Source organism: Rosa rugosa, chromosome 7 (genome assembly GCF_958449725.1).
Source record: "Rosa rugosa chromosome 7, drRosRugo1.1, whole genome shotgun sequence".
Classification (NCBI taxonomy): domain Eukaryota; kingdom Viridiplantae; phylum Streptophyta; class Magnoliopsida; order Rosales; family Rosaceae; genus Rosa; species Rosa rugosa.
The window spans coordinates 13561931-13583123 of NC_084826.1; the positions used below are offsets into that span (position 1 = coordinate 13561931).

Genomic DNA, 21193 nt, shown 5'->3' on the forward strand with positions numbered 1-21193 from the left:
GGAGTCCTTCTACTATGTCGAACCACATATCATAATATGAGTACGACTTACCCAATTTAGTTTTTAGGTTAACATAGCTAATAAAGTTGGATAGCAGAACCAGCTTTATATTGTATCTAACAAAACCAGGTTAGATGCAATACTAATAGTAGATCAGTACTTGAGAGAAGCATCAGTCATTAATTAGAACTTGTAAAGGACATGATGTTGATGGTGCCAAGCTCATTCAAGTCATTTTTGAAAATTGTAAGCCACTGCTAGAGTGCTAGTTGATAACAGTATTATCATATACATAAATCAACCCTTATAAGTTAGTTTTGAAGCTATTTTGAATATCTGTCTCATATTGATAACGTGAAATTACAAAAAAAACAAAAAAAAAATCAAGAGAAATATATATACAACGTTGGGTAGAACTTATATCCAAATTAATTCTTCCATGAATTCTGTTACTTTAATTTCTCAAGTCTTTTAACTCTTTAATTTATACATATCTCTAAAACTATTTATAGTTGTATGCACATTTATATCTCTTACCCTTCTCGTTTTATGTATTTTGCATATCTCTTCGATATATGCACTTGAAGTACTTTCATACATTTGGTCTTCCTGCTATCAAGGGTCCGAGACAATGAGTTCAAATTTACTATAATCTTTGATGAGTATCTCTATTTTATAAATTTCTCGACGGTCATATGCACCTTCACTTTCTCAATACAAAGTGAATGAGTGCCTCTTTACAAAATCACTAAGCAGGCACTTTAGACCCTTTATATGAGAAATTGCTTTCTTGGAACACAACCATTTAATGTCATAAAAATCTAAAAATTTGCACGACATTATAGTCTCGAGCCTTCCAATTAAGATATGGCAAACCGGCCCACCAAGCACCGTCGCAACCACCACAAAAACAGCCGCGAACCCAAGGCATGAGCCAGGGTGAAGGCGAATTCCAAGTCCATTTCCAGCCTACTAATAACCACACCATTCAGCAAGGCAATTTGCCTAACGGGGCGCAGCGCCATAGATGTACAATAAAAGCCTGTGATATGTCACTTTGACTCGTCTCGTTTTTTGGCGAGTAGATAAAATGGCATGCAATTAGATAAATTCTTAAAGTATCTTTACTGCAAACTAGCTAAGGAATTAAGCATAATAATTTGTAAACTGGGAGAGAACTAAATCGTACATGAAATTTGATACATTAATTTGACTAGCCAACTTGCTAGCTAGTATCCTTCTATAAGGGTAGGGATATTACTATTAGTATTATTACAATTTACATGTAGCACTAGTCCTACTCTTCTCCCTCCTGTTCTCCAGAATCTTATGCAAATCCTCAGGTCTGCATGGAACTTCAAGAGCACCTTTCTGTTGAAAACCATATTCTTCCTTGGCCTGCTCTAGTAATTTCAAAAATGCAGGGTTATTCAAGGACTCTAGCTTAATCACAAACCTCTTTGGCTCCTTACCCTTCACTGCAAACACTGCAAAATGTCCTTCCTTTACATCCTCGGGTACCATCTTCGCTACGTCCAAGTCTTCATCGAATTCATCGTGCTGATCATCGAGAGGGCCTTTGGTTGCTAAGAGCGAGAGGCCCTTTTGTAGCTTCTCGATTATGAGCCTGAGCTTCATGGAGCCAGATCTGGTGCTTTTTTTATGTGCTTCTGGCTAGACATGCAGTGGTGAACTCTATGAGCTTGTTTGAGTTTTGATGTCGCTCTGTGGAGAGCTTGGATATTTATAGTGCGGTTGTGAAGGAAAGTAAGCATGGAACTGGAGAGAAGGAATTAAGTCTGTTGGGATCAGTCATCAGAGTGGAGTCATTACATGTAGTTATGGTCGACGCTTTTCAATTAATGCAGTGTCGAGCAGTCAATTCCAAATGTTGATGTCATTGGTGATGAATTTGTTTAACCTAATTCTGAACTGTCAACTGTGAACTGTGATCTGGAAGTGTTTTGTCTGACGTTCACGTTAAGATATTTGTGCACAGTGATAATTGTAGAAAGGGCGGGATGATGTCTTTGGTCCATCTGCGGTTCGGGACTTTGGGTTGAACAATATTTTTTGGAAAAATTCAGTTTACCCCCCTAAATTTTGGGGTTAAAATCAGACTGGTCCTTAAACTTTTTTTTTAATCAGACTGGTCATTGTACTCTCAAAAGACATCACCCGGGTCCAAATTTTGAATTTTCCTCCAAATGTGACGTCACCATATCCGTTGGAGCTGACATGGGGGCCAAAATTTGACTGTTGTTCTGACATTTTTGACGAAACGTCTAAAATACCCTCCATTACAATTTTTGTTTTTTTTTTTTTTTCTCATTACATCTCTAAACACTCACTCGCTCACCCACTCTCCTGCTCTCGCTCTCTTGCTCGCATCATCTTCAACTGTCGAAACCCAGATTCAAAATCCCCAAATCAAGCTATTTCTGGGTCAGAAGATCAAGGCGACAGTACTCAGCATGGCTGGGGCAGATGAATGGATACCCCGATTGGAGAATGGAGGCGAAGATGTTCAGAATTACGATGAGTTAGGGATTTGAATTTAAGATTGTTACAAATGATTTCGGTGGTTTATTGTTTTGGGTTTTCTTCACTGATGTTGATTTTTGTTTTGGGGATTTGATTGTTTCTGGTTATCCGATTTAGGGCATTCGATTCAAAAAATATTGGGTCTTCGGTTACTGGATCTGGAAATTTAGGGTTTGGAATGTTCGTATTTAGGGGGTTTTTAGTTCACTTTATTGTTTTGACAGATTAAGGTTTGGAACCTTCTGATTTGGGGGTTGCGAGAATTAGGGTTTCGAAATTACTTTATTATATCACTGTGAAATTGAATAATAGATTTGCATGTGGTTGTTGTTGGGAAGCTAATGCTGCTGATTAAACAAAGTGGTCCTCATAAGTGCTTATGTGGTCCTACAGAAGAATTGATTTTTTTGGATTTTAGTTGTTGGTAGCCTTTGAAAACTGGGTTGGTGAGTATTTATGAGAATGTGAGCATAAGTACAGGTTTTTCTGTCTTGGGTATATTTTGTGGTTTGTATCTGTCTAGGGTTTTCTGGTATATATTGGTGCTGGATGTGAATTCCTTTTTTTGTAATTGAATCTGTTCGTAATTGCAGTACATCCCGATTACTTTACCGGCAAAGTATATCATGGTGGATACTTCGATCACTTAGAACACAAGTATGTCGGTGGAAGCATCAGCTACTACGATAATGTCGACAAGGACAAGATGAGTTTAACTGAGGTGGATGGGATGGTGAGGGGTATCAATCCTTCTTATGTTGGGAGAATGATTGATTACTATTACTCCATAGGGTCTGAGGAAGATGCAACCACCAAGCTAAATACTGACTGAGATGTGGTGACAATGTGCTGTTGTGTGCCAGAGATTAGGCTTGTGATCTTATACCTTGATCACAGAGACTTGCATGGAGATGACTTTGAAGAAGAGGATGATGTTTTCATGTATGAGCAAGAAATACCAGGTTTTTGGGACAGTCAAGCCAGGAGCACCGGGGTTGTCATAGAGGAGCTGCCTGATTCACCAAGGAAGCCGAAGTCTTTTGTGAAGATTGAAGAGCTCCCTCCTTCACCTCAAAAGCAGCCTGTGAAGGCCAAAAGATATAAGGTTTGTGCTTCAAGGAAGCCTCTGCCTGCTTTGAAGATAACTGGGCCTGAGGAAATTCCAACTCAGACAAGTAGAGCTCCCACAATTGATCCATCTGATAAAGGAAAGAAGAAAGTGGAGTTGGTTGAAGAAGATGAGTTTGAAGATGATTTGGATTATGATTTTCAAGATGAGCACATATATGAAGAAGATGATACTGCTGTTGATGAAGATGAGGGTGGTGAGGGAGATGAGCAAGGATCTGATGATGATGATGACTACAACCCAGCTAAGGATGATGATGAGTATGCAGGTTATGGGGTTGATGATGATTTTTTTTTTGAATGGTTAACATAACCAGAAGTAGGTGACAAGGAGGGGGCTTCTGAGGCTAGTGAAGATGAGAGGGATGAAGCAACTAATGTTGAAGACAATGAGCCAATGTTTGTAGCAGTTGACTCAGATGAGGAAGTGATTGGGCATGAGTACAATAGTGATGAGGATGTGGTGCAAGACAAGTTTCCAGAGTTTAATCCAAAGATAGACATGAAAGACCCTCATTTTTGCAAAGGCATGAAGTTTGCCACAGCAAAGATACTCAGAACTACATTAAGGGAGAGAGCAATTCAGGATGGTTGGGAGGTGATTTTTTTAAAGAATGATAGAGACAGAGTCAAGGCCATTTGTAAGGCTGAAAATTGTGATTTTGAGCTGTTTGCATCTAAAATGCAACATGAGAGCACCTTGCAGATTAAGACGTATGTTGGGAAGCACAACTGTGTTAAAGTGTTGGATAACACTATGGTGAAAACACCATATCTAGTCCAGAGGTTTGCTGAGCATATCAAGTTCAACCCTCATATCTCAACAGGTATTAATTTTCCAATTACAATTTCCTTACAATTTTTCAATTCACTGTGTGGTTTGGTCAATTTTGTCATATCGTTTATTGTTTTGATGTCTCAGAGTCCCTACAGCAAGTGATGGCAGCTGCTGTTAGAGCCAAGGTCTCATTCCAGCAAGCCTATAAAACTAAGAGGACTGCTCTGAGTATGCTTGAGAGAAGCATGAAGGAGCAATATGCAAGGGTGCATGATTATGCTAAGGAGCTTAAGAGGGTGGACCCAAATACAACTGTGGACATCAAGTGTGACTTCAATAATCCAGGTCAGCTGCCCCTATGCAAGAGGATGTACATTTGTTTGGGGGCATTGAAGCAAGGATTCAAAGCTGGATGCAGACCATTGCTGGGCTTAGATGTGTGTCACCTCAAGAGTGTCTATGGTGGTCAGCTGTTATCAGTAGTGGGGGTGGATGCTAATAACACAACCTGGGTGGTTGCTTATGCACAAGTAGAGATGGAGAGTAAGGATTCATGGGACTGGTTCTTGAGACTTTTGGTTAAGGATTTGGAGATCACAGGTGAAGGAAATGGTTTCACCTTCATTTCAGACAAACAAAAGGGGCTTCTACCTGCATGTGAAGATGTGGTGCCACTAGCTGATCACAAGTTCTGTGTTAGGCACTTGTGGACTAATTTCAACAAGCTATTCCCTGGCAAGGTGATGAAGGACCAGCTGTGGGCAGTTGCCAAGTCCACAACCATGGCTTATTACCACAAAAAGATAGTTTTGATGAACCAGATGGATTCAGAGGCTCATAAATGGCTAACATGTAACATAATTATGTTAATAACTCCTGGGTGGTTGCTTATGCTTTTACCTTCACATTACTTGTGCATTAATGTCAACTATTTTACACTTTGTAGATCTAAAGAGAAAACCTAAGCACTGGTGCAGAGCCCACTTCAACACCGTTTTGAAGTGTGATGTGTTGTTGAACAATCTTTCAGAGAGTTTCAATGCCTGTATCCTACCTGCAAAGTCCAAACCAGTCATTACATGCTTTGAAGAAATTAGGGTGAGGATGATGAAGAGGATTGCAATCAAGAAAGAGAAGATGAGCAAAGTTATGGACCCTATCTGCCCCAGGCCAAGGCAGATTCTGGAGAAGAACAAGGTTAATCTGCAACAGATTGCATCCCTAATGGGACTGGAAGCCACAAAATTGAAGTGGAGAGCATTGGAGGCAGCAAGTATGTGGTGGATCTAGGCAGAAGGGCTTGTGCTTGTAGGAGATGGGATCTAACTGGGATCCCTTGCAAGCATGCCATATCAGCCATCAACTTCATGAGAGAGAAGCCTGAAGATTATGTTGATGCATGCTACCTGACCAAGACTTACATGGCTGCTTACTCTAAAACAGTCCAGCCTGTAAATGGGATGGACTTGTGGATCCCAAGTGAAGAACCTGCCATCCTACTCCCACAATACAACAGGCAGCCTGGAAGGCCAAGGACCAAAAGGTTTAAGGATGCTTTTGAGAAGGAGAATGAAGGCCCCAAGCTTGGAAGGGTGTAGAAATCTCTGAGGTGCTCAAACTGTAACCAATTGGGTCACAATATTAAGAGTTGTCATAGATACCTCCCACCAAAGACAGCAGCAGCCAAGGGTAGCAAGAAGAGAAAGCTAAACAGTGGAGAGGCATTATCTTCTCAGGTATTTTTCGCACCAGAGAGATTGTTGAGGGTTCTTAAATTTATTGGATTATTATGGACTAATCATACACTAACAAACTTATCTGCCACAGCCAAAGGGTACCAAAGAGCCCTTGAAGAGCAAGAATGAACTCAGAGCTAAGGCAGCAAAGAAAGCTGAAGCAGCAAAGGTAAATTCATTTTACATTTTTGTTTGATGCTTTTGTTGGTCAGTGGTTGCTTCTGAATATATATATATATATATATATATATATATATATATATATATATATATATATATATATATATATATATACATGTCATTGCTGCAGAAAAAGAGGGATGAAAAGAGGGCAACAGCAAAGGAAGCAAGAGGATCTGCTTCAACCAGAGGAAGACCACCGAAAGCTGCTTCAAACAATAGTAAAGCGGCTTCAAGCAAGGGTAAAGCAGTTGCTGCACCACAAGCTTCCCAAGGTTCGTCAAGGTCATCTGTGAGGATCAAGGATAATGCAAGGAATGCTGGAAAATAGAAATGTAGCCAAGGTTAGGATTTAGAGATGCATTGTGCACTTTTTTGTGCAACCATGTGCTGTGTCGCATGGTTGCTAGGTCTAATCTTTTGCATAGATGATTAGACCTAGATTTTTGTGCACCTCAATCCAAACTGTTGTTTTTTGTTAGTTTGGATGTAAACACACATTTATGCATCTATTATGGTAATTATGAACAAGCTTCTCTGCAAAATTTGTGATTTTAGTCATCTTTTGCTATTACTGTTCATTTGATTGTTATTGCAAGATTTGATGACTTTCTGGAAATTTTGGAGGTTAGGGTCCAATTTTTGATCTTTCAACACATGTTTTGGTGAATCAGCCATATTTGAGATTAAATTAGGATCTAATTTAAATTTGGGAGCCAAATAGATCACAATTGTCCATTCTGCCCTCCTTTACGATTTAAAAATGATTTCTGTGGGCCCCCATGTCGGCTCCAACGGCTATGGTGACATCACATTTGGAGGCAAATTCAAACTTTGGACTCGGGTGATGTCTTTTGAGAGTACAAGGACCAGTCTGATTAAAAAAAAAGTTTAAGGACCAGTCTGATTTTAACCCCAAAGGTCAGGGGGTAAACTGAATTTAATCCATATTTTTTATTTATGTCATTTTTATCGATTTGAATTAAAATAGAACGTTATGACTTAAAAGTAAGATAAATATACAAAGAAATGAGAAATATCCAAAATGACAAAAAGATCAAACATTATCAAAATAGATGAACTTGTAAATTTCATTTTTATTAATAAACTAATCAATCTTTGTGTGCATATATAGGAATGACGAAGTTAATTCCAGATATATCGAAAGCCTTTTATATGCATGAAAAAGAAGCTTGCGAGTCAAATTAGTAAAATAGTTGGGCCAACCAAGTCATTAGATGATTATCCGAATCAAAATCTGGCCTCCACTTCTGGAGGACACGATCTTATCCTTTTAAATTCGGTATCAAATACCTATCTGCAAAACTTAGCTTTGCATGAATTGCAATTTTCAATTGACTGTGCTGAAAAACCATAATAGCACGCATTGTAGGGCATAATTGTGGGTAATGCCTTACGGGTAGGGAAGATCGTCACTTCTCCGATAGGAAAGAGTGATATGAGATCATTTTATCATTGGCATCTGCTTGTTTATCTCATCGGTAGGACGACATGGACATGGCCGCCGGGTTATAATTATCATCAATCTACCTATCATCGCTCATTCATTATCAACATTGTTTCCAAATCCTACAACGAAAGTTAGAGATGGAGCAAAAGCATGTGAAGTGTGATCGACTCATCACTTTCATTGCAACACTTTTTCTGGGTCCGATTTGGTTAGATCTTTTCTGCGCTTGTTGAAATGGGGTCGGAGATGCACTTTATACGAATTAGGGACAAAAAGTACCTGAGAAAGAAGGCCTATATGCCATGGCAATGAAGTTACACATCCATGTGCATATATGTCTGGTTCAGCGAGAGATTATTGATCAAGCTTCACTCTTGTTGATAGATCATATTCTCGAGTCCGGCCATGACATATACAGGACTAATCAACTTGGCAAACAGAACCAGCTCGGATGTAGTAAAGTACCAAACGTAGTGAAGCTTCCATAATTGGAAATTGCCAAGGGGTCCTGGGATGTTTAGATCTGTGTTACCTGAAACGCGGAACGTTGCGGTACGGGTACGCAGTACGTCAGTGTTTATGGTACACGCTACGCTGGGATAGATTAGTTAATCCTAATCTTTTTTGAATAATTAATCCTAATCTTAATAGCAAATTGTTTTTACGTAACTATCCCTTATACAAATACTATGAAAACCTCATCAATTGGAATGGTAAAGAGGTAAAATTATAAATAACAGAAAATATTCATTATATCTTTTTTGTTTGGATAGAAAAATAGTTATTATTTTTTTATTTCAGAGATAATAAGAATAAGACAAAGAGTTGCCCCAGGGAAATTCTTCTCTCTCAAGAAAAATAGTCCCTTCTCTCTCGGGGTGAGAGGAGTTAGGGTTATCTGCGAGGCCAAATTTATGGTCTTTCCAGTGAGTATATACTACGTTGTTCGGTGGGCTGCTCGGATAGGAGGGCTTTTGCTGTGGGAGGCGTGGTTATTGGTTGGGGCCGGTGAAGTTGTGTAATTTAGAAGACAGAATGGGCCACTTCGTGCGTTGGGTGGTGTCGGCGGAGGCTGAAGAAATTGTTATAGAGGGGATTGAAACGAATCCCATGCCAATCTGGGTCCTGTGCGTTCCTTTCTAGTGGGAAGGGTACTCACGACGAAGGCTGTTAATAAAGAGGCGTTCATTAAAAAGATGAAGGAGCTCTGGCATACAAGAGAAAGTTTCTCTATATGCGAGGTGGAGGGCTCTGATCGGTTTTTATTTGGGTTTAAATCGGAACATGCCAGATGGAAGGTGTTGCAGGGAAGTCCTTGGTCTTTTGATAACTCGCTGGTGGCGTTGGCGGAGACTGATGGTAGGGTTGACCTGCGTGATGTTCCTCTGGAGGAGTATGATATCTGGATTCGGGTGCGTGGTCTCCCTCCTCTGTTCCTTAACAAGGAAATGGGGAGGAAGATTGGGGAGAGGATAGGAGGTTATCATTGGATTGATGAAGGAAAAAATGGGGACTTTTTGGGTGGTTGTCTTCGCATTAGGGTGACTCAAGATTTCGGTGCCGCTGCCAAGATGGGTCATGGTCAGGATTGAAAGTGGTCCGGCAAAGCAGTTTGATCTGGAATATGAGCGACTTCCTTTTTTCTGTTTCTTTTGTGGGTTACTGTCTCATACGGGAGCTTGTTGCCCGGCGAAGAAGAGTAATGATCAGTTGGAGGTCAGTTATGGGAGGTGGAAGACTGGAATTCGAGATTGTTTTAATATCAGGGTGGATGGAGAGCTTCAGGGGAGGTCCTTTGGGCTACCTACAAAGCCAGTTTGTGGTGGTTGGTCGTGTAAGGCCCCGGAATTCTGATGGTCTGGGTCAGTGCGAAGACGGGAGGAAGCTGATATTGTTGATGAAGGGTTGCCAGATGATATCTGGTTTAGACCACAGAAATGGCTTAAAGAGGAAGTGGTGAGGCAAGAGTTGGATAGTAATGGGGGACGCGCGGTGGATGATTGGCCGAAGCCGATGGAGGAGGTGGGGAGTAGCCTTGTTTTGGAAGGAACTGGAAAATGTAAGGAGGAGGCTGATTCTGTGAATGCAGGTAATGACGCGTTAATGAAGGAAGGAGATATGGAGGCTGACCGTGATTTAAGGGATATTGATGAGCTTAAATCTGATGTAATTTATGGGAGGGATTCAAAGTCAAAAGGGAAGGAAGTTTTGGACTCAATGGAACTAATAATTGGGCCTGGGCCGGATGTGAAGGGAGGAGAACGATGTCTAAATAGTGTTGGGTGTACTAATAAGTCAAAAGGGGTGTTAACTAAGCGGGCACCTAAGGATAAAAAAGGTGAAAATAAGCCATCAGGAGTTGAAAAGAAGAAAATGGGTGCAGAACACAGTTTGGGGTTCCCAGTAGGCGGCAGTAGGAGGCAACGAAAAGTCAACTCTTCCAACTCTCCTAGCAAGCTTTCACTCTTTCGGAATGGACTGTCGAACAAAAAATGTGATGGGCTCCGGTGTTAGGGCCCATCACGAGAAATGATCATATTGAGTTGGAACGTGCGGGGATTAGGAGACCCACACAAGTTCCATGCCTTAAGCAAATTGCTAAAGGCATGTAACCCTGATGTTATCTTTCTTATGGAGACTAAAAAGAAGGAAATGGAAATGGTGAGGAATTGTAATGACTTGGGCTTTCCTCAATGTTTTGTTGTAGAAAGGCAGAAACACCATAGTGGGGGGGCCTGGCTTTGGCATGGAAAGCCCACTTAAATATCAAGGTTATCGTCCATTCGCCTGGTCATATAGATGCAGCGTTGGTGGAGAATGGTATTACAACGAGATTGGTTGGCTTCTATGGGAATCCCACTGCTAGTCTGCGATAGTTCTCCTGGGAATTGCTTCTCCGTATTTCAAACAGCGTTAGGGGACCTCTAGTGGTTTTCGGGGACTTTAACGAGATCTTGGAGATAGAGGAGAAGTTTGGAGGTGGGGAGAGATCAAATGCCCAGATTAACAGGTTCAGGGAGACTATCTCCGGGTGTAGTATGACGGAAGTTAATTTTGAAGGACCGGTTTATACTTGGAGTAATGGTACTGTGCTTGAGAGAATTGATCAAGCTTTTGCAAATGAGGTGGCTTTTGGTTCCTTTAACAAACTGCAGGTCTATCACTTGCAGGGGCGGAACCACGTTGAAGGCTTTATGGGCTCAAGCCTAGACAACTTTTTGGGCTAAAAACCCTTAAGTATACATATATCTCTCAGCCCATACCAGCGAAAAAAAAAAACAAATTTAGGTTTGATTCATTCGACTCATCGCGTGTATTTCCAGAAGGCCAGAATCCCAGCTGATTCGCGTCATCGACTCATCCCAGCTCCCAGCCCAGTAGCCCACAGCAGCTGACAACCTCACGCGGTCCCTCACTGCCCTCAGTCCCTCACTGCCTCACTGTCTCTAGTGTTTCGAACTTTCGATGGAGCCATGGAGGATTGGAGGTTATCCCTAAATCGATTGAAACAACTCAAACAAGGTATGAAGCTCTAAACCTATCGATCTCCCCTGTTTTGAATTTGTGAAGCTCTAAATCCCAGATCTGAAATCCCAGAAATCCCAGATCTTTCTGAGTTGGGCTTTGCCGATTCTGTTTCTTACCACTGAGGGAGAGAGGGACTGAGGGAGATAGAGAAAGAGAGACTGAGAGACTGAGAGAGAGAGAGAGAGAGAACCCGGTGGTTACTGATTAGCTGAGGCGGTGAGGCCTGAGGAAGTGATGATCTTGGTTGAGTTGATTCTTGATCTGTTGAATGTTGATTACTTGATCATGGTCTGCAAACTCATACTAGATTACATTCATTCATCGGGTTTCCATCAGTTGAGGTAAATCCCGATCTCCTTCCAATTCTATAGCATTTAGATATGAAACAATATGATTGTGCAATTGAAAGATGAGCCATTTTAGTTCTGTGGGTAATAGTTTCAAACTTTCAATTTGTTCAGTGACATGTTGTGATTTCTTTAATTTAGTTCTGGTTAATTTGGCTCTTAAATCGACAAATCGGTTTTGCCTAACTTTTGATTTACTGCAATCAGTCTTCTTATATCATATCTAAATGTTATAGATAAGCTGATTTAATGTCAAAGTCTACTTTTAATATATTCATCTGGAATACATCAATTCTAGGGTGTTTAACCATCCACATGCTTAGTTTGATGTCTTTGCATTTCTAGGAAAATCACTGGTCCATCCATCTTTTAATTTACTGCAGTCAATATATAATTTGCTGATAGCATTGATAATGATTCTGTGATTGCTGAGTTTGAAGTGAGTGGATCTCGGAGGGTACGATTTAGTTAGTTTATTGTTGTTTTACAACAAATGTATACTTGTAGTTTTTAATTTACGGGGTTTGGTTTTATGTCCCCTCCGTTGTATGTTTTGATCCAAAATAATAAAGGCGTGAGGATGAGCCTCCCACTGGGTTCTAAACCTCAAAAAAAAAATTATTGTGCCCTTCTAATTAGCCTAGACAGGAATTTGATCCTGGTTCCGCCAGTGATTCACTTGGATTATGGCCCTTCCAATCACCTTCCGATTTTCATTACAACAAATGGGGAGAGTCTGCTACAAAAACGTGGAAGAAGACGGAAGATGTTTGAAAGTTTTTGGGCTAAGAATGAGGGCTGCAAGCAGGTTATTAAGGAGGTCTAGGAACAAAACAACGCGGTGGAACTGGAGGTGGGTACAAATTAAGCTTCTGAAATGTATGGATGGATTGGATGGATGGAATAAAACACAAGTTGAGAACATACCTAGAAGAATTCGGGAGTTAAAAGAACTGATGGGGACATTGCCCTTTGATTCGACGCAAGCTGATGCCCAAACTAGAAAAATACAAGTTGTTAAGGAGCTTAATAAGTTGGAACGACATGAAGAAGAAATTTCGAGACAGAGGTCCCGTATTACATAGTTGAAGGAGGGTGATGGTAACACGAAGTTCCTCCACAATTTTGCCAAAAATCGGGGAAGTAGGAACAGAGTTTATGGGTTGTTTAATGCGGAGGAGGTGTGGATTCACCAGGGGAATGAGCTAAGCCATTTATTTGTGGACTATTTTATGAAATTGTTTACAGCGGGGGGTTGTAATCATTTGGAAGTGATTCTGGAGAAAGTACAGTCCAGAGTCAGTGAAGCAATGAATCAGAAACTATTATGTCCCTTTCAAAAAGCAGATATTGAGTTGTCTCTTAAACAAATGGTTGTGTTGAAGTCTCCGGGGTACGACGGTCTACCGGCTCTGTTTTATAAGCAGTACTGGGATATTATTGGAGATGAAGTGAGTAATTTTTTTCTGGGGGTGCTGAATGATTGAAGGGAGATAGGAGATGCTAATCACACGCTGATCACTCTGATACCAAAGATCCCAGAACCACTTCGGACGACGGATTTCCAACCTATCAGTTTGTGTACAGTCCTGTATAAGCTTATTTCAAAGTCAATTGTTAATAGAATGAAAAGTATGCTGGATGCAGTAGTGATTTCTCCCACCCAGAGTGCTTTTGTTCCCGGTCAGAATATCCATGACAATGTTATTGCTGCCTTTGAGACAGTTCATTCTATTCGAAGAAATGCTGGAAGAGGTGAGACTAATTTAATTCTTAAGCTGGATATTAGTAAGGCGTATGATCGGGTGGAATGGTTGTTTCTGGAGAAGATTATGCTAAAGCTGGGGTTTGCAGAGAAGTGGGTGCAGCTGATTATGAGGTGTGTTTGTTCTACATCCTTCTCAGTTCTTTGGGAAGGACAACCTACTGGTTTCTTCCGACCTTCAAGAGGTTTGAGACAAGGGGATCCTTTGTCCCCATATCTCTTTCTCTTATGCTCGGAAGGATTATCGAGCTTATTCTCCCATGCAGATATGATGAGATTTATCCACGGCGTCCAGGCAAGTAATTAGGCACCCTCAATCTCACATTTACTCTTTGCAGATGACAGTTTGGTATTTGCTAAAGTAGAGGCGCAGGAGGTTGTTAACTTGAAGCAAATCCTTCTTCTTTATGAGTCTGCGGAGGGTAAAAAAATCAACGTTGAAAAATCAGCAGTGGCGTTTGGGCCTGGTGGGGAAATCTAGTTCGAAGATGGAGATTCAACAGCTGTTGGGGGTAATATTGTGCCATTCCATGAACGGCATTTGGGACTGCCAACGGTGGCAGGTCGAAACAAAAAAGAAATGTATAAGCGGTTGAATGAACGCCTTGACCACCACCTTGTTGGTTGGCAAAGTAAGTTTTTGTCGAAAGCAGGTAAAGTTACTCTCATTAAAGCAGTTGCTCAGGCTATTCCTACTTACACAATGAGTATCTTCAGACTGCCTAAAGGGGTGCAAAGAGCTTTTCAATCAAAGATCACTAGGTTTTGGTGGGGTAAGGGGGGAGGATTGAAAGGAGTGCATTGGTGTAAATGGGAAAAGCTTTGTTGTAGTAAATGGGAGGGAGCTAGGACTTGGGTTTCGTGACCTGGAGGTGTTTAATCAAGCGCTTCTTGCAAAAACATTTTGGCGCATTATGCAAAATCCAAACTCATTAGTGTGCAGATTACTCAGGGCTAAGTATTTGCCACAAAGGGAATGGATGAATGCTCGAGTTGAAAATGGGGCGTCTTTGGTTTGGAGGAGTCTTGTATGGGGGAAGGAGGTGCTGGACCTGGGGATGCGGTGGAGGGTAGGCAATGGCTCACTGATTAACCTGAGGCTTGACAAGTGGCTGCCTCAACCTTCTTCTTTCAAAGTGATTTCACCCATTACTTTGCCAAGAAGCTCTACGGTGGCAGATTTGATTAATTCTAATCATGAATGGAATATGGAGCTTTAAATTTCTTGAGATTGAAGCTCGAACTATTCTTTCCATACCACTTTCACGAAGTGGAGGACAAGATAAGTTGATATGGCACTATCATAAAAGTGGAAGATTTACCGTTAAATCCGGCTATTGGGTTGCTGCTCAAGAAAAATCACGGAAGGCGGGATTGATTGCTTCAAGTAGTAATATGGATGGGAGGGGTGGGTACAGCACGGGTTGGCGGAGGCTTTGGGGTTTACAACTCCCCAACAAAATTAAGGTGTTTCTTCGGAGGGCATGCATTGGGTTTCTCCCTTGTGCTGCGGTGTTGAGACAAAGAAGAGTGTGCAACAGTGCAATGTGTGGGGCTTGTGGGTTTAGAGATGAATCTGTTCTTCATGCTTTGTGGGAGTGTACAGTGGCTCGTCAAGTTTGGAAGTGTACTTTTTTGGCTGAGGTTTGCAAGGCCTGGAAAGAAAGGAGTTTCTTTGACTTGTTCTTGCATATATGTGGCTGCAATAGCTAGAGATTATGAGCTTGAATGGTTTGGTGTGGTGGCATGGCAATTATGGCATGAAAGGAATAATAGGGTGCATGGAAAACAATCATTGGAAGCAGAGGCTATAATTGATAAAGCTATGTGCTAGTGGGATGTTTATTTAAGAAGTTGCGTTGGTCAAGAGGAGAAGAATGAATTGGCTAGTAGGCGTGATGTAGGTTCACATGTGCAGCAGACTATTAGATGGAGGTGTCCAAGGCCAGGAGCAATTAAATTGAATGTAGATAGAGCTTTGAAGATTGGACAGGGGACTTTTGGCACTGGCGCAGTGTGCAGAGATGAAGCGAGGACCTGTATTGGTGTTTTGGCTGTTCCAGGGAAAGGTTATCTAAGTCCACAAACATGTGAGTTCCTGGCTTTAATTAATGGATTGCACTTCTCCCATTTAGAGATTGAAGGCGATGCGCAGAACATCTTCGCGGCGCTTGCATCTAACCAGGAGGATCTTAGTTCGGAGGGGGCTTTGGTAGATGAAGCCAAGGTATTATTGACAGTGGCGGAACCAGGATCAAATTCCTGTCTAGGCTAATTAGAATGGCACAATAAATTTTTTTTTTTTTGAGGTTTGGAACCCAGTGGGTGGCTCATCCTCACGCCTTTATTATTTTAGATCAAAACATACAGATATAAAAACAGAGATGGCATTTAAGTTATTTAAGTGGTTACATCACCGACTGACAGACCAATCGACCATCAGACCATGATCAACAAAGAGTCAAAGAGACCATGATCACTACATCAGTCGGTAATTCTAACTAAAAATACATTGATTATTCATGAATCATAGCCTATTATCGGATTTAAATCAAGAGAAGGTTTTGGGAAAGCCACCATTCCTAAATCAAGAGAAGGTTTTGGGACCTACATGCTAGCTGTGAGTTCATGAGATTGACAGCATGTCACATACCACATATTAAAAAAGAGTATTGTTTCACACTTAGTCTTTAACACTAGAGTACAAGTAAAGATAGTATCAGCTTCATCCATGTACGAATAATTTTTCAAGAGAGTATTTATCCAGAAAATTCGAATTATAAATATAAATGTATCAATCTTTCCATTGATTATTCATGAGATAGCCATCCTGCCCATCCACCGACTGACATGGAATCAAGATCCTCAGGACCTCACTCACCTCAGCTAACAAGATCCTCACGACCGCACCGACCATGAATCAAGATCCTCACCGAGACACCGACCATGAATCCATGATCAAGAATCAAGATCCTCAGGACCTCCGACCTCAGCTAACAATCTAAGTTATCTAACATGGAAATGATGGAATCTCTCTCTCTCTCTCTCTCTCTCCCCCCCCCCCCCCCCCCCAAACCTCAACTCATACACAAAAGCCCAACTCACAACCAGTGGTAGCAAACAAAATCGACATTAGGCAAAAGGAGATCTGGGATTTCTTTGAGGAAACTCCATTGGGAAAAACAGAGCAGGAAGAAGAAGTGAAGAACAGAGGAGATCGATAGAGCCTGAGATTCATACCTTGTTTCAATCGATAAGCCCATAACCTCGATCGAAAGTCGAAACACTAGAGTAGACTGAGGCTGTGACTGTGACTCTGTGAGCTGCTGTGGGAGCTGGGAGCTGGGAGCAGACGAATACACGGGAGTTCAATACCTATAATTTTTTTTTTTTTCTTTGGGCTGGTATATGGGCTGGAGGTAGAGATATATATATACTTAAGAGTTTTTAGCCCAAAATCTTGTCTAGGCTCAAGCCCATGTAGCCTACCACGTCGTTCCGCCACTGATTATTGAGTCTTTTTTCAGTCTTGTAGTTGGGGTTATATCCCTAGGGAGTGTAGTAAGGCTGTCCATTGTGTGGCAATAGCCGCTCTTTCTTTACCATTTCCTACATATTGGTGGAGGATGACGCCGGAGTGGCTGAATCCAATCCTAGTTGCAAAGTTAAGTCATTGAGTCTTTAAATAGAGTGTGGTTCCCTATGGTTGTTATAGGGTTTAATGAGGCCATTATATACTCCTTGATGTAGTACTCTATTATTGATGAATGAATTCACTTTCAATCAAATAAAAAAAAGAGTTAATAAGAATAAAAATCTCTTTCGGAAAAGGAAGAGGAAAAGTCATTCTCTAAAAAAAATAAAAATAAAAATAAATAAAAAAAGAAGAAGAAGAAGATGATAATCAAGCCGAGTCACAGAGTCGCAGAAGATGGAGGAAACATCATATTCAAGAACACCAGACTGGTAAACATCAAGTTAGATGGAGGGCCGATAAGGGATCGCTCAATCTAGCGATCCGGGTCACGGACGCACCACGATTGGGTGCGTCGTTTCCGGATCGCGGTTCCGGTAACTCACTTTAGATGTCCAAGGTCGTATCGTAGACTTTTAGTCTCAAATCATGCAAGTCATCCCTCCAAATTGTGCTAATGGAATTGACTAATAAAATTTACAGTACAGCAGAATACCAACAAACAAAATACCAATAGAAGGCATCAGCTAAAAACATTCCGGGTTGGCGATGTTGCATAATTACCCACAGGTTTAAGGTACTATCTTTCAGAAGAACAACAGAAGCAATGTAGCAGTCACTGAGCTACATCTAATTCCTATGGTAGTGATTTTTTTCACCTCGAATATGTCCATAGTGCTTGTGTTCATGTCGTTCTTATACAATGTCTATGGTGATTAACCAGTATTGAGATACTGGCACCAATCCGATTAACCAGTATTGAGATATTGGCACCAATCGTTATCATAACAGTCAAGAGAACTTAATAGTCGAAAACTTTGCAGAGGGATTTACCAACAGAAAACCATAATTACCTCAGCAAGGAGCTTAAAGCAGTGAGCCTAGCAAATGAGTACAACTCTCCAGGAATAAATTTACATTATTTACTCAACCTCAGAGAAAATCCTAGTTTTTTGTTCACCCATTTGATGCTTTTTAGGGGCAGCCCAAATGTTTATTTCGAAGAAAGATGCATGTAAAATAGAATCACCTATCCCTTTTTGTCTCCACAGGTCATCCAAATCTTAGAAGTAGTCTTGTTGTGAGAATGCAGTTTCTGAGAGAATTTTCCTTGGTATAAAAAGGTTCAGAACAAATTAGCAACTAACTCTCTCCAACCTATTAAATTTAGGGAAAAATTCACCAACGATGTCTGGACACTTAAGGGACTTTCAGAATGATACCTGAACTTACAAAGTTATCAATGTGATACCTAGACTCATTTTTTCGTATCAATGTGATACCTACGGCCAATTTCCGTCACGGAGCCGTTACGGAAATTGGTCATAGGTACGACATTGATACGAAAAAATGAGTCCAGGTATCACATTGATAACTTTGTAAGTTCAGGTATCATTCTGAAAGTCCCTAAGTGTCCAGACACCGTTGGTGAAATTTTCCCAATTTTGCACGTGCAATGCACGTGAGTCACTTAATGAAGACAAAATGACCGATTTACCCTCAAATTCTTTCTTTCTTTTCTTTTCTTTCTTTCTTTCTTTCTTTCTTCTTCTTCTTTTCTGGTTTCTTCTTCCCCTGATTTGAATCATCAAGATTCAAATCATCTTGCTTGTCCGATTCCCACCGCCGCTGCGTCTCAATCCACCTTCATGCACCACAGATGTTTCTGGTTCCCCCAACTTCAAATCCTATAGCAAATTGAAGTTGGGGGACCCAGAAACATCTGTGGTGCATGAAGGTGGATTGAGACGCAGCGGCGGTGTTTGATCGGCGATCGGCGGTGGGAATCGGACGAGCAAGATGATTTGAATCTTGATGATTCAAATCAGGGGAAGAAGAAACCAGAAAAGAAGAAGAAGAAAGAAAGAAAGAAAGAAGAATAAAGAAAAAAAAGAAAAGAAAAAAAAGAAAGAATTTGAGGGTAAATCAGTCATTTTGTCTTCATTAAGTGACTCACGTGCATTACACGTGCAAAATTGGGAAAAATTCACCAACGGTGTCTGGACACTTAGGGGACTTTCAGAATGATACTTGAACTTACAAAGTTATCAATGTGATACCTGGACTCATTTTTTCGTATCAATGTGATACCTACGGCCAATTTCCGTAACGGCTCCGTGACAGAAATTGGCCGTAGGTATCACATTGATACGAAAAAATGAGTCCAGGTATCACATTGATAACTTTGTAAGTTCAGGTATCATTCTGAAAGTCCCCTAAGTGTCCAGACACCGTTGGTGAATTTTTCCCTTAAATTTAAGTCTCAACTCTCAACTGACCATGGTCACCTATATCTATGACTTTCCTTCCCCTTAATTTATCTTCCCAACCTCCAAATACCAAGTAAATTCATGAATAGATAGCCTACTCACAGTTAATGTAATGGACCGTTCTCATCTCATATACTAAACAGATCGAGATAAGACTCTGGCAAGAAAACATTACCAGATTAAATCTCATCAACTTATCAATTATCATTACATATCATTTAATAACACTCCACCCAAATTCTGAAAGGGAAGCGGAGACATGCATATTGATCAGTTTTATTGCACCCCTTTGGATCCAAGTTGGCTCCTTGATGTGTCAGTTCGTCGCCTGTTAAAATGGGGTCGACAAGCACTTTATACAGATGATAGGATAAGACGTACCTCAGAAAGAAGGCCTACTGCTTCCTCTTCCAGCCACTGCATATCTAATCTGCTCCAAGAATCAATTATACACCTGTGGAAATAACACACGCATATGGATATTGTTTTTTTTTTGTCCGATGAGAGGTTAAGATCGAGCCTTCAATCTTTCCGTATATCAGATATTCTTGAGTCCCTCAGAATTAAGTAGACACCAACAACAAAACCAGCTTGGTTGTAATAGTAATTGTACCTTCGTACTCAGCCCCTGCTATAAAAAGGGGTGATGATGTGGATGGTGTCGAGGTCATACCATAAACATTTAGTCTCAATCATTCAATTATCAGAACCTGCAATGATTACTGTTATCCCTCTCACATTCACTTCTCAGGTGTGATTATGTGACCCAGTATGAGAAAAGGACCTTAACTACATCTTTTGTATGCACCAATTATCTAGTTGGACCTTAAACAGTCCAATTCCATGATCTGTACACCATCAGTGGTGTGAACCACAACTGCTCCTCCACCATGCCTCTCCGGCGTCCACATCACACAAACATCAGCAGCAGATGTGGTTACTTTAAGAATGAAACTTGATCTCCTTTGAATCTGAGGAGCAACATCTTTAAGTCCCAAATTCCTTAGGTATTACAAGAGCCCCTCTCATTCTAGGCATCTCTAGCAAAACTTAAAATACGCTCAGTGAATCCTTCCGGGTTGCATCACAATAAATGATGAGACTCGCACACAAATGGTAGGACAAAATGAATGGGAAAAATATCAAAATGTAGTAGAACATATGTGTGTAGTGTAAGCTCCTTCTGCATCAACATTGTCCCTATTTCGGTGGTGGTGAGAACATAAGTTCCCAATCACCACAGCATACCAGAAAGATGTGTCTTTCATACGACGGTCCACAATCCACTAGGGAAAGCATATCAGGTGGGCTTAACTTTCATTTTCTAGAGCATGCTACGATTGGCATTCAGACTGCAAGAGTCTACCTCAAATCATCTGCGGGGTCACTGTTCATCACCTTCGTACAAAAGCCAATAGCGTGCTTGCCGTAACATTCATACAGCATTTCTTTCCATTAGAAAGCAAAATGAGATTTCAAGTTGTTTCCATACCTATAATCTTTTGATTTATTGGACTACAAACACCTCAGGCTAAGCAAATCCTTGCAAAACCATAATATGAGCTTCTTACAGAGCTACACCTCATTCCTAGACTATAATGTTTCACCTTTTAATCTTCTCATTAGCAACTTTTAGCTCTTTACAATGTCTATGGTGATTGACCACCAACCCGATCAAAAACTATTTCATAATTAAGAATCACATGCCTAAGCACTTTGCCAGTTTGCCGACCGTTATACCAGCAAAATCCA

General features: G+C 40.8%; 3 protein-coding genes across 3 annotated transcripts; 2 read left to right on the top strand and 1 right to left on the bottom strand.

Annotated features, from left to right (window-relative positions):
• Window positions 1-1134: 1134 nt before the first annotated feature.
• On the bottom strand, window positions 1135-1803 carry LOC133719702 (auxin-responsive protein SAUR71). The gene has a single exon (XM_062145872.1). It carries the CDS (start codon window positions 1636-1638, stop codon window positions 1273-1275), a length of 366 nt encoding a protein of 121 aa, XP_062001856.1. The 5' UTR covers window positions 1639-1803; the 3' UTR covers window positions 1135-1272.
• Window positions 1804-13337: 11534 nt separating this feature from the next.
• On the top strand, window positions 13338-13958 carry LOC133722878 (uncharacterized). The gene is made up of 2 exons (XM_062149737.1): window positions 13338-13662; window positions 13816-13958. Exons 1-2 carry the CDS (start codon window positions 13338-13340, stop codon window positions 13956-13958), a joined length of 468 nt encoding a protein of 155 aa, XP_062005721.1.
• A 716-nt stretch (window positions 13959-14674) lies between these two features.
• Window positions 14675-16109, top strand: LOC133722879 (uncharacterized). The gene is made up of 3 exons (XM_062149738.1): window positions 14675-15121; window positions 15312-15704; window positions 16011-16109. Exons 1-3 carry the CDS (start codon window positions 14675-14677, stop codon window positions 16107-16109), a joined length of 939 nt encoding a protein of 312 aa, XP_062005722.1.
• Window positions 16110-21193: the final 5084 nt, after the last annotated feature.